This window comes from Dendrobium catenatum, unplaced genomic scaffold (assembly GCF_001605985.2).
Source record: "Dendrobium catenatum unplaced genomic scaffold, ASM160598v2 fragScaff_scaffold_716, whole genome shotgun sequence".
Classification (NCBI taxonomy): Eukaryota; Viridiplantae; Streptophyta; class Magnoliopsida; order Asparagales; family Orchidaceae; genus Dendrobium; species Dendrobium catenatum.
In genome coordinates this window covers 1,819,942-1,834,100 of record NW_021319178.1, presented here as the reverse complement: position 1 = coordinate 1,834,100, position 14,159 = coordinate 1,819,942, and the positions used below count along the sequence as shown (strand labels likewise).

At 37.4% G+C, this 14,159-nt stretch overlaps 1 protein-coding gene across 4 annotated transcripts in view; it reads right to left on the bottom strand.

Annotated features, from left to right (window-relative positions):
- The window catches only part of LOC110092581 (F-box protein At3g54460), a 43,497-nt gene extending 29,338 nt beyond the window's left edge, over positions 1–14,159 (bottom strand). For 2 of the 4 annotated variants that reach the window (XM_028696004.1, XM_020817197.2), the window contains exons 1-7: positions 13,432–14,158; positions 8,690–11,326; positions 8,412–8,625; positions 8,064–8,342; positions 7,915–7,974; positions 7,714–7,844; positions 7,358–7,472 (exon numbers count right to left, since the gene is read on the bottom strand). In XM_028696004.1, coding sequence (XP_028551837.1) covers positions 7,358–7,472; positions 7,714–7,844; positions 7,915–7,974; positions 8,064–8,342; positions 8,412–8,625; positions 8,690–11,326; positions 13,432–13,952 — 3,957 coding nt within the window. In that variant the 5' untranslated portion in view covers positions 13,953–14,158. Of the gene's footprint in view, positions 1–7,357; positions 7,473–7,713; positions 7,845–7,914; positions 7,975–8,063; positions 8,343–8,411; positions 8,626–8,689; positions 11,327–13,431 lie in introns of those variants that run through there. The other 2 variants (XM_028696005.1, XM_020817215.2) reach the window with 2 other exon arrangements.

Sequence of the window (14,159 nt, the reverse complement as noted above, 5' to 3'; positions counted from 1 at the left end):
ATTATTATTTATAATATTTTATAATAATTTTTTTTATTTAAGATCATATTTTAATCCTATTAATTATTTTGAAATAACTAAGTATTTTAAATCTTGTTAAATCAATAGAAGATGTTTTACAACAGATTACAAGATTTAAAACAGTTAAAGATTTAAATGGTATGATTATCAAGATTATTAAGTTCAAATTACTTATTAATTTTTATTATACTATTAATTACCCTATTATATATTTTTTAAGTTATATCAATAAAGCTAATGATATTATATTTAATTATTAATATATCATTAATTTTTTAATTAATTTAAATTAGATAAATATTTTATGAACTAATTATACTATTAATTTACTCAATTATTATTATTTTAACTTATATTAATTAAGTTAAGCAGTAATAACTTCAGAGGCGTATCGGGTTTGCCTTTCATCTCCTCTTCGGCTTCGTTGCTTCGCAGGAGGTGTAAAGATTTCACGCGTCGCTTCTTCGGCTCCTTCGTCCTTCGTCCTTCGTCCTTCGTGGCTGTTCGACTTCGCTCCTTCGTCGACTTTCCCTTCCTATCGGATCGGAAGTTACGACATTTTGATCGGATTCAACAACGGGAGTTCGCTTGCTGTGAAGGTAACTTTCTCCCTTTCGCGCGCTTCTTCGGCCAAATCCCCTGAATCCGCCGAACCAAAGGATTTCGGAAATCCGGGATTTAGAGCGAATCGGCGGAATTTTCCGTCCACGGAGGATTTCGTTTGCCGTGAGATTTGGATTTGCATTTTAGGCCGTTTGGCTGGATTTAGCCCAAATCCGGCCTTAAATCCGCCTAAATCCGCATACCAAACAGCCCCTTAATACCTAATTCCCTAAACATTCTCATTTTCATTTTTCTTTGGCAGGTTGAGGCTAGGATTTCAAAACGCTCGCTCGAATTCATTTCAATATCGACATCCAATGCCATCAATATTTCAAAATCATCTCAACATCAAAGTCTAACATTGTGTTGATATTGATGCTAAACGCCAGCAAGTTTTACACCCACAATCACTCCCCTGTGACATCTTGACATCTTATCTTTGTCCAATGTTGTCTTAACATCAATAGTCGACTTCATATTGAGATTGAAGACCGACGCCATCTTAACATAAATGTCCAATGCCCATTACACAACAACGATGTTTGATCATCGAGAGCATTATCATCTCCCCTCTCGATGCCTAGAACGACATTGATGCCCGACTCTCGACATCATAATATTAATCATTTAAAGCATAAATTATAGTTAAATTACTTATAATATCATATCAAACCCGTGTTTGTGTCATATATTTTTAATAATTGATGTATCCTATGTTTGTGTGTCTCCATGTCTCTACATCATAGCCTGCAAGGCAAGTTTTTTACAATAATGCATATTGATGAGTGATGACAAAGTACTTAAAATGAGACTTATGTGGTGTGCTATTCAGGTAAAATATGCACAAATAATAGGAGCAATCAAAATTAATATAGAATGATTAAAAGTATGAATGATAAAAAAAATTAATATAACATAATGTCGAATTCAGAGAATTGGAGAGGAAAAGCTTGTATTTATTCCATAATATCTTCCCTATTTATAGATCTATACGAGATATCTTAATGAGGAAACAATAAATTACAGATTTAATACATAAATCCCTAACATAGTATTTCCTAAATTAGTTCATTCATTATGGCGTGATCCATGAGAGCTTCCCACGGATTATTTTCTGTGACTGTTGGATCCTTTGCACTGGGAATGGCTGGATTTCAACACTCCCCCTTAAGCAGGGAAATATGGATATGTCATTCCCAGCTTGTCAATCATTCTGAAAAAGGCAGAACTGTCCAATCCTTTGGTAAGGATGTCAGCAAGTTAATCTTTTAATGATACTCTGTCAACACTTACTAGACCACTGTTTAGTTTTTCTTTAATAAAATGTCTATCCACTTCTATATGCTTGATCCTGTCATGCTGGACTGGATTGTGGGCTATGTTGATTGCTGATTTATTGTCACAATGTAGCTTCATGGGCTCATCCCACTTGAATTTTAAATCTTCTAGGATTATTTTGATCCATATTAGCTCACATATTCTCAAGGTCATAGCTCGATATTCTGCTTTTGCACTAGATCTTGCCACCACATTCTACTTCTTACTTCTCCATGTAACTAGGTTACTTCCAAGAAATGTGCAATATCCAGAGGTAGATCTTTTGTCAACAGGTGATGTCGCATAGTCAACATCTGTGTATGCTTCTAGGGTTATTCTGCTATCTCTCTTAAAGAGAATCCCTTTTTCTGGGGTTCCTTTAAGGTAGTGCAATATCCTGTCTATCGCTTGCATGTGAACCTGCTTTGGATTCTGCATCAACTGACTGGCCATGCTTACAACAAATGTTATATCTGGTCTAGTGCGGGACATGTAGATTAATTTTCCTACAAGTCTCTGGTAAGTCCCTTTATCCACATATGGATCCTCTCTAGCTTCCCCTAGTTTAAGATTAGATTCTACTGATGCTGGTGCTGGTTTACAAGCTAATTTGCATGTTTGTTTCAGAAGATCTTTAATATTTTTTTGTTGTGAAATAAATATTCCTTTGCTTGAGTGAGCTACTTCAATTCCGAGAAAGTGTTTTAATCTACCAAGTTTTTTATGTCAAATTCCTTAATAAGACTTTTTCTTAAACTAACTTTCTCATCTTCGTTATTTCCAATCAAGATAATATCATTAACATATACCAATAATATTGTGACTCCCCCTGAGTCTGAGTGTTTAAAGAATAATATATGATACCCTTGACTCTGTTGATACCCATTAAGAAGCATGAATTTAAAAAATCTTCCGAACGAGGCCATTGGTCATTGTTTGAGCCCATATAGAGCCTTTTTTAGTTTGCACACTCTATTACCTTCAGATTTAAACCCTGGTGGTATTTTCATAAATATATCTTCTTCTAGATCCCTATGCAGGAATGCATTTTTCACATCCAATTATTCCAGATGCCAGTTGTACTTGGCTGATAGTGAAAGTAATATTCTGATAATATTCATCTTGGTTACTGGCGCAAAAGTTTTTTGGTAGTCAATGCCACATGTTTGTGTTTACCCTTTTGCCTCTAATCTTGCCTTATATCTTTCTAGTGTGTCATCAGCTTTGTATTTTACTGAGAATATCCATTTACAGCCGACAAGTTTTTTTCCTATTGGCAAATTGACGATCTCCCATGTATTGTTCTTTTTTAGGGCCAACATTTCATCTCTCATGACATTTTTTCAATTTTTATCGAATAAGTCCTCAGAAATATCCTTAAGAATATGGATATCTTCTAATGTAACCAGATGAGAAGTTGTTGAAGGATATATTATAGGGTATAAGAGAGGAGGTGAGCTTATCTTATTTCCAGGAGATGGTTCAGATTCTTGGATATGCTTTGGAGCACAACTTAGCTTATACATCTGGAGTAAACCTTCCTAAATCTGATGACAGCTTTGTCATTGTTTTCCCTATCCTGAGTTTTAGGTGGATTGGTTTGAGATGGAAGGTCTAGAGGTGTTATTTCATTTTCCTCGTCTTCCTCAAGTTCAGTCTCCCCATGAAGATGAGATTTTGAAAAATAGGAATTTTATTCATCAAAAATAACATCAATAGAGACAAGGATTTTTCTTGTGTGTGAATGATAACACTTACAATCTTTTTGGGTAGCTGAATAGCCAATAAAGATGCATTTGAGTGCTCTTAGATCTACTTTTCCTCTATCATGACTGTGAATATGAACGTAAGCAGTACATCCAATGATTCTGGGTGCAAGATTATGATGGGTTCAAAACTCGGGGTAAAAAGAGGACAAAGTCTGTATTGAAGCTTTGAGTCCTAGGGTTGTTGTAGGTAGTCGGTTTATAAGATAAGTTACATTTAGAAGGGCTTTCCCCCAATAGGATTTAGGTGTATTACAATGAAATAGGAAAGCTCGGGTGGAGGCCAGAAGGTGACAATTTTTTCTCTGTGCAACCCTATTTTGTTGTGGGATATGAATACAGGAGGACTCATGGATGATCCCTTCACTTTGGAAGTAGGAGGAAAGGGTTTGGTTCAAATAGTCTTTAGCATTATCGGAGAAAATCTCCTTATCTTTACCCCAAATTGGTTTTTTATCATGGTATGAAAGATGGGAAGAATGATACTAACATCATATTTATTTTTAAGGAGACTCTAGTGCAATCATCAATGAATGACACAAACCAGCGTGTCCCAGAGATATTGGGTATTTTTTAGGGTCCCCATATATCAGTATAAATAAGATACAAAGGAGTATCACATCTCTCACTTTTGTTTGGGAAGAAGGTTCTTTTATGTTTAGCCAACTCACAAGTTTCACAATGAAAATTTTTATTTTCTAATTTCTGAAAAAATTATGGATACATATGTCTTAGGACATCAAAAGATGGGTGTCCTAACCTATAATGATGAAGCCAAATAGTGGAATTCTTATCAACTAAGGATAACATAGAGCAGCTATTTTTAGATTGGTTTGGTTCTTCCAGGTAGTACACTCCTGCTTTCTCCTTAGCAAGTCCAATCTTCTTCCCCGGTCTATGGTCCTGAAATAAGCAATATTTAGGGTTAAATAAGGCATGACAATTATGGTCATTGGTAAGTTTTGTATTGATATTAGGTTTGTGAATAATTATGGTACGTGGAGTATATTTTTCAAGGTGAGTGAGGGAGATAATCTTATGTCTCCTTGGCCTGCTATCGTGGTAAGAGAACCATCGACAGTGATGATTTTTTTATTGTTTGGGCAAGGAGTATAGTTGATGAAGTGGGTAGGTGAGTGGGTCATATGATATGTGACTACTGAATCAATGATCCATAATTCCTTTAAATGATTTCTAGAAGCACTTAAACTAATAGAAATTGAAGTCTTACCTGAGAGTACAAGTGATGAAGATGCATTTGATTTTTCAAGAGATACCAGGAGTCGTTTTAGTTTATCAATATCTTCTTTATTGAATTCTCTAAGGCTGGACTGTGCTTCTGAGGTGGGCTGACTTGTAGTGTTGTTGGCATGCAACGTGCTCCTTATTTCACCTTTTTTATTCCACCCCTTGCTGGGGGGTTTCCATGTATTTCCAACATGTTTATTTTGTGTCTAGATTTTTTGCAATAACTGCACCAAAGTGAGTCATCGTCTTTGAATTTTGAAGAATATTTATCTTTCTCCTTCCATGATGATTCTTTGTTCATCGCCATTGTTGAACTTTCAATGACCTTTGGTTCTAACATCACTCATCATCAGCTTTCTTCCGCATGGATGAGAGAAATGGTTTCATTGAGTGATGATGTCTCCTCTTTGTCGAGGATAAGCACTCTAACTGGTTAAATTCTGAAATTAGTCCTACCAGAAAATCATCAACTCTATATTTTTCAATAAAGTTATTTAGGATCGCAGCATCTTCCAGACATCTGGTTTCTATGCATCTATAGCAATCAAGTTCTTGCCACACATTTTGTAGAAGGGTGGCATACTCTATCACGATCTTACTCCCCTGCTTTGTGCTTCCAACTTTGACTTTAATTTCAAAGATTTGAGCCACATCACGAGCTTTGGAGAAGGCCTGTCTAGCAGCATCCTATATGTCTTTTGCAGTGTAAAGGAACATAAATGTATCGTTACTTTCTATAGTCATGGAATTCTACAACCATGACATAATCATAGAGTGCTTCATCCCATGCCCCAAAAATAGGATCTTTTTGTCTTAATCCTCCTCCAAGAAGGTGGTGTATTTTTCATTTTCCCTTTAAATAGGTCTTTACAAATTGAGACAACTTTAGGTAGTTCTTCCCATTTAGATGATAGGAAGGTTGCATGCTTTGGAGGTCACCTCGTCCCTGCACCATCGATTCCTCAGTTTGGTCAATGCTCTGGGAGGAATTGATTTCTGACATTATGATAGTGATTAAGACAATATGTATATCTTTGGGTAGCAATGAAGGCTTCCAAAAAAAAAAGTTTGAAAGAGGATTTTTTTTCTTTTTTTTCTTTGAGAAGAAATCTTCCCAATTAAATAATTGGGCCAAGCCAAGTCTTTAAAAAAACTCAGTTTGTTTTGGGTGGCTAGGGCACGCACAAAGGGACTCGAGCGCAAGGTTTTGGCCGATCGAGCCGCAAGCAGGAGTCTCCGTCCCTTGGCTTCTTCTTCCGGGTCAGGTGGCAAATCGCAAGCGGAAGGGCGACTACAAGTCTTCATCCCTCGGCTTCTTCTTCCGTGTTGGTTCGCAAATCGCAAGCATAAGGCTTGTTAGATTACGTTCGACTCAGTCCCGCACACAGGAGATCGGCTTCTTCTTTTGGATACACGAATGGGTTGGTTCACAAGCAGTGGAGCTTCATTCTACTCCTTTCTTCTCGACCCTAGGTAGGAAGCTCACCTCAGTTCTTCGCATAGATTCGATCGTTTGTAGAGAGGACTGAAGTCGTCGAAACCGATGACCAGTTTTTGGGGCGATGAAGGCCACCCTCTCTACTTCGTATCTCTCTTACGAAGCCTCTTCAATTCCTTCAGTGCTCTAATACCATGTCGAATTCAGAGAATTAGAAAGGAAAAGCTTGTATTTATTCCGTAATATCTTCCCTATTTATAGATCTATACAAGATATCTTAATGAGGAAACAATAAATTACATATTTAATACATAAAATCTCTAAAATACTCTTTCCTAAATTAGTTCCTTCATTATGGCGTGATCCATGAGAGCTTCCCACAGATAGTTCTCTGTGACCGTCGAATCCTTTGCACTAGGAACGGTTGGATTTCAACACATAAATATTATGAAAAAGACGTATAAATAAAGTTAACAACTCATTCAACACTTGTTTAATATGAGGATTCAAAAAACAGACCCTAAGTTATTGTGACAAAGCTAATGACATGATGATATGATGCCCAACATAAGTTTTAGCCCTCAATATACCACAAACAAAATAAATTTTCATCCTCCATAATTCAATTGTTAGTTTTTCTAACTTATTCAATGACCCTTCTAACTCTATCAAAACTCAATTTTTCATGGATCATGTAAATACTCCTGTTTGGTTAGCATTAATTCAAAATAGATTCCTAATTAAACAACCAATGTCTACACCTCTCATGATAATTCATCAAGAACGTTGAGATCAAGCTAGATGGAGAATTATGCTAAATATACTTTAAAACTATTCAAAATAGAAAAGGAACAACCTTATATTTCAAAATACAAATCAATCTAGCCATAGCCAAAAGAAAGATACTTGATATGGAGTTTGGATTGTCCCAATCTAAATGGTGGAAAAAATAATATTTTCATACCTGCAAAAAGTTTAACATTTGCTCTTCAATCGTACCACGCATTGCAAGTGTTTCTACATGAATAGGACGAGTAGCCCCCATTCGATGAGCACGACTAATGACCTGTTCCTCCATGCTAACAGAAGAATAAAAATGGGGAAAAAAATTAGTCAAATAAGATATCATCAAAATAATTCAACTAACGTGGCTAGTAAGCGCAGGACAAAAGGGCATGCATGCTAGGCTAAAATATAAATTTTGAAAGAACTATAAAAACCATAGAAAAAGAAAGAAATGATGATAGCAAATTAGAAAAAGAATGAAATGAAGATAGCAAATTCGAGAAAACTAGTTATATATGTATGTAAAACACCCACCTTCTATCCCATATGGGCTCCATCAAGAATACATATGTAACAAAGCTCAAATCAAGGCCTAAGGCAGCACTCCCATCCATTAGAAGAACTGTGCAATTCGCATCATGCTGAAACATCTTCAATGATTTCATCTGCCAAAATAGATACGAACACCTTACATTCCCAAGTTGGTTAATGACTATTAAGTTCATAGCAGCATACCTTATTGAAGGAATGGAGAGGACTGTACATTTTACCATAGGTGATGCCAGCAATGGTTAGCTATAAAGAGAGATTAAGCCAGAAATAATATTATGGCAATGTTTACACATTGTAGTATATGTTAAAACAAGCTACTCACAAAAAATTACCTGTTGCTCAATAACATGTATGTGCTCAAGGAATTGAGAAAACACAATAACTTTCAAAGGCGATGCTTTGCAGGAATCACAATTTGGCCTTGATGTGATCTTCTGGTGGGGTGATACCTTTGAATGGATATCGGGAGATCCTACAAGCATTTCATAATTGTAAATCCCATCTGCACAGCAATGCATTTGCATGTTAGATTCCAGCAAATCCTTCAACTTCTGAATCAAGTATGCAACTTTGCTGCTAGAAGTTGATTCCCAATCAGGATCCCAGTCATCCTGCAAAAGACAACAAATAGAACAGAATATTCTTTGTGTGAGATGAAGGGAAAATGATGCGTGATATACCTGCTTGTATGAAGGCTGCAGCTCAATAAGATCTTTAGGAACAGGCCACTTGGGATTTGGATTTTCTGGACGTTTTAATACCTCCGGAGATTGCATTTCATAGTGGTAGTTACAACCAGGATAAGTACATTTTTCACTGTCTAGAGCAACACAGTCGAGGCATAGGAGATGCCTACATGGCGTAATAATAGGCAAACGGCACCAGTCCTTGCACCTAAAAGAGTTAAAATGAATCAAACTGCAGGAATGCAGCATAAGTAACACAATGCATTCATTACCTGAAACAGCTACATCCATCCAGAAGTGCATTCTTTATGAATGCATAGTCCTCAGCAAGAGGATCTAAGCCTTGCTGCACTAGTATGTCCATTGTCTCCTGGATATCTTGGCCAGCATCTGTTACTTTAATATGACCAGCCACACAACACGAGAGCCTGACATTCTTTATCGTACTACTACGAAACTTCCATTGTTTAGGGTTTAGGAGCGACTCAACATGTGAAGGATCATTCCAGTCAGCCATTAAAATATTGCGCCTGACAGTTAGCACAAGTTCATTGTAGCTCTTTGAATGCTCTGCAGTGAAATCTAAAAATGTTACTTTCTTGATGCAAGGAGGAATGCTCTTCAAATCAATTTTTCTTGCACTTATCATGATTCTTTTAAGTAGCTGCAACAAATAAGTACGTCCCTCCACCATATATGCCTCAAAAGGTCTAAGGATGCCAGCCTCCCATGATTTGTGATTTTGTCCATAGGCTTCTTCATGAAGAAATTTAAGCATGGGATGCAACTGTGCCACCTGACTGCTTGGGGTATTTGGAGTTGGAGTACCAGTTAAAATCCACCGATTTGATGCATGCAAGGAGATGGACATTTGAAACTTGTTTGTTAAACTTAGGCTTGAACCAAGAGTGTGACCTTCATCCAATATAACCCTAAGCCAATGCACTTGCATCAGTACGCTCTTCTTATGTGGGCTCCATTCAGAGCTGAATCGGTTAAAAGTTGTTATAACCACATCATAGTCCCATGCAAGATTGTGAGCACCTGGCTTACTGTTATCATTCCAGACAAAAACACGCAATTGACCAGGAGAAATATGCTTTTCAATTTGGGTCTTCCAGTGCTCAACTAAATTTGTGGGAACAACAACTAGAGTTGCCCCAGACAGATACAGTCGGCATAAGTCCAAGGGTTTGGTGAGAGCAGTCTTAAGGGCAGTTGAATCAAAAACCAAATTTTCAAGGTTGCGTGGATAATGCCACCTCGTTTGAAGTCTCTGAGGTTTTGCCACTAAACCAAATGCTTGAAATATCTCATGGTAAGAATGGGATTGTTTGCCAAAAACTGTTGAATAGTCTAGATCTGGAGATGTTATGCCAACATTTTCCATATTTAAAAGTTCATATAAGGAAAGATTAGCAAGCCAAGTAAGAGCCTTCTTCACTTTAAAATCAAGCAACATTAGATGGTCATTTAGAACACTAGAAAAAAATGAAACATTTTCATCCTTTCCTGGTTGGTTACCTTTGGTATAAAATCCAGGCAAATATGTAATTTTTCTCTTGCAGTCCCAAGATTCTTCCGGAACAGCACAACTTTGATGGGATGGATCCTCATTCATGCTACAAAACCAGGCAGCTTTTGTATCAAGATTTAGCCTATTTGTGAGTTTCCTCCACTTTCTACAAGCATCACACTGAACCCAGGTCTCACTAGAATCAGGAATATTATTTCTCTTATGCTTTTTATTAGATGAACTGGTCAACAATGCATCTTGATCAGTAACGGACTGGATTCTAGAAAAATTTGATATGTCAAAGCTGCTAATCAGATTATCCATACTATTTTTGTTTTGGTGACCATCAGCATTTTTTCCATATGAATCCAGCAGATCCCTCTTAAGATGGTTCAAACTTCTCGTTGATCTACCAGCACATTTTAATGGTGTAGAGTAAGCACTACAAGCTGGGGTACTCAATTTCATAACTGAAGTAGCCTTTGATGCTACGGATATCTCACAATGCACTGGTCTCCCTCGCTTTAGTGAGAGAGGTTTTACAGTTGCAGTGGATCCAAGATCAGATGATAACTTGTTTGAACAAAGCTTCCCTCTTTGGCCGTTCCTATCCATAAATCTTTTCCATGCAGACTGGAGGTATGTAGTAGTCAATTTATTAGAACCAAGCTCATAATAGCCGCATCTTCGGTAAGATTTATGCATGCACCATCGTACATCTACACCATCTGGTGGATCAGCCAATGTGCCATGCGTTTTCAAAATAAGAGAGAGTGCAGTTACAGTCTTTCCCAGTCCAGGTTCATCACAAAACAATCCTCCCCGAAAATCACTAATAGTGGGTGCTGCCCCAGTAGATATCTCGCCTGAAGCAGTATTGATATAGAATGAAAAACCATCTACTGTTGAAAATCTCATGCATAGAGGATGAGGCATTAAGTCAGATTTGCGTTCACGTCTTAACATCCACACAACTGCTGCCTCCTGATGAGGAAATAGCTTAAGCTTCATGCATGGTGTGATAGAAGATGCTAAGCATCTCAGGTGATGGCAAGTCGCGGCAATCCTAACAACATCTATGGGACGAAGTAAAGAGAGAACCTTATACAATACATCATCAGCAAGATCCCAAATACCAGGACTTGCAGCCGTGTTTTCATGAGGTTCTATTCTAAAATGAAATGCCCCATCATCCCGCCCTGCGCTAGGCAAACACTTAAAAATCTCATGCAGATCAAATAGCCGGTTACCACCAGATGTCGGTGCATTGTGTATCTCACACCCAAGAACATGACATTTAGAAATGCTCCAAATGCCCTCATCATCTGCATCACGATAATCCTGATTATTATAATTAGAGGCAACCAATGGACTTCTGGCTTCCCAGTCGCAACTGCAAATATTAAGTCCCAGTTATTATCAGTGGGAAGTTTATTAATTAAGAACTTGGATAATCAAATGCTTAAAAAGAAAAATGAGTCAAATTTAGTTTCCAATTGCAAACTCAAGAAACTACTTAAACAATGTTTTAGAGATGCACTAAATGCCCCTTAAATGACAGTTCTCTGAAAGTAAGCAACAAGCAAATGGGCAAAGACCCTGGATGCATAGCTGAATACAGAACTGGCTAAAATTATTGCAATTACAATGCAAATAACTTACCAGCTGAATTGCTTTAAATGCTTGATCTCTATGAGATTATACTGTGCATCATGCAAAATTATTAAGAATCATTTTGGATCATAATTATTGCAAAATGCAATAAGATCTACTTCAAAACTATTTCAAAGGAACAAAGCCATATGTATATGGAGTATTAAATGTAAAATGTGAAAGCTATTATGATCCTTGTGCATATTTAACAGTCACATAAGAAGTAAAGGTTGGGCTTTAAGAGTTCAAAATAGTAAAATATGTGTTTTCTTGGCAATATAATCCTAGATGTGGGCTTAAAACATGGACATGATGGATATAATGATATTGATAACTATGTTTTCTATTGAAATTCTTTATGAGGCTAGTTCCTTGTTGCATCAATTTTTTTGTATAGCTGAAGTATTTGACATAGCTTCGCTCAATAATTCACAATTGAATGTCATCACATGTCATTGAGGTTAAAATATCTTAATGCATTGAAACAATACTTATTCAAAATGGTCTCATAAACTCTCCAAAGTCATCCATTAGACATCATAAACCAAATAATTATTTTTTTCAATTCACTTCAAAATCTTTAAAAGTATCCCAATGTTGACATTAAGACATAAAGCAAGGCACCTAGGAAGGCCTCTATAGGTTTCTTTCTCATTTATAGGCTAATACTAATAGAATATTAGTTAACTAAAACTCACTCACTTCATTCAATGTTCTCACATCCATCTAGGTCTCCATCATTTAAAAGAAAACTTGCATTCATAAGGATCTAGGCATTGTGCAAATAAAGTTGTACCATTAGTTTGTTGATACTTCTATAACTAGTGAAATACAAAGTTACAAACCACTCATATTCTAAACTATATTAGCATGATATTAGTTGATTTAACTCCCTCGCTTCATTCAATGTTGTCACAAGACTCACAACCATTCGAGCCTCCAACATTGAAAGAAAAACTTGCATTGATGAGGATCGAGGCTTTATCCAATTAAAGATGTGTCAATGATCCTTCTACTACTAATAAATAATATCCACTCTCGTGTTGATAGATTATCTTAACATGATATTAGTTGACTATAAATTACCAACTTCATTCAAAGTTCTTACATCCATCCGAGCCTTCAACATTGAAAGAAAAACTTGCATTGATGAGGATCTAGGCTTTATCCAAGCAAAAGCCAACCTTTCTTTGGCCTTGTTTAAATTAAGGTTAAGATCACCTTAAATATAACTCCAAGCAAGCAGACACATGGAAAGTGAAATCAACTAAAAAAAGCAATAGTAAGCATATCCCAAAAAAGAGAATTGCACAGCTGATATAGAAGAAAGCTGAGATTTTGAGGATTCTACTGTATACAATTCCAAAAAAAAAAAAAACTGAATAAATGGATCTTACAGCATTATGTTTCTTGAAATCAGCATTAATTGTAATTACATCCTTTGCAGACATGAGCCTGTATAGCTACATTCCCCTCCCTTCTTCCTCTTCTTCTTGTTGCAGAGTTTCAAAAAAAAAAGCACTCCAAGTAATTATAATAGTAAAATCACCCACTCTTACATTCTCATTTCCATAAATTAGCTAGCCTAGCAAGGCTACTAGTTTCACCCAGACTGCAAAAGCAAGCCTGGAATGGTAATAGAGATTCCAAATATTTACTCAAATTTTTGCAACATAAAACCACAATCCACGTCTGTTAAAAGTGCCACCAAGATAAAAGAAACAAAAGCATCACTCCATAATTGAAGAAAACGGATGGATGCATTAGAGTCTACCAACGCAAAAACAGAGACAATGAGTTTCATTTTCCACCAGAAAGCAATATGAAACCAAAAACAGGACACACCTCATATGCTTGAACAAGGAAGCAGCTACTGTAGCCAACTTGGGGAACTGCCACCCGCTCCAAACATCAATCGGCAAATAAACATCTACCAATACCAACGCTCTCGCATCTCCAAATTCCCGGGAGGAAACCTTCAGAACCCTCGCTTGGATCTTCACGCACTTCTTGACCGTGAGCGTGTGCAGCTGATGAATGATGCTCATGCATCCTCCCAACCCTCTTCGCCTCTTCCTGAACTCCAATCCACCGCCGCCACCTCTGCCGCCGCCGCTTCCACAATTCCAAGCAGAGCTCTCCTCCCGCTCCATCTCCCAAGGTGCATCAGCTTCGGAGACAGGTAGCAGCAAGAAACCGTCCTCGGTTCTGAATCCGACATTGTGCCCATCGGCAAAGAGAGAGCAAGGAACGCAGGAAGGTAGGCCTCGGCACTTCTCCGAAGACGGGCCCACTGCGAGAACCGCACGGAGAAATCCGCAAAGCTTGTAACCGCTAACGGAATCGGTAAGCTCGCCGTCCGCCATGACAGTAGCGATTTTGACAGTGGACTAGGGTTTTAAGAGTCTGACAATTTAGGGTTTGGATTGAGGAATCGAATGCCAAAGAATGGCAGAGAGGCGGAGAAGCAAATGAGGAAATTGGGCAGCGAAGCCAAGGCACGGATTGGACTTTCGAGGGAGGAAACTGTTAGAGGAGTGCGTCTATTTGACGGCGCACGTCTCTTGGCGCAA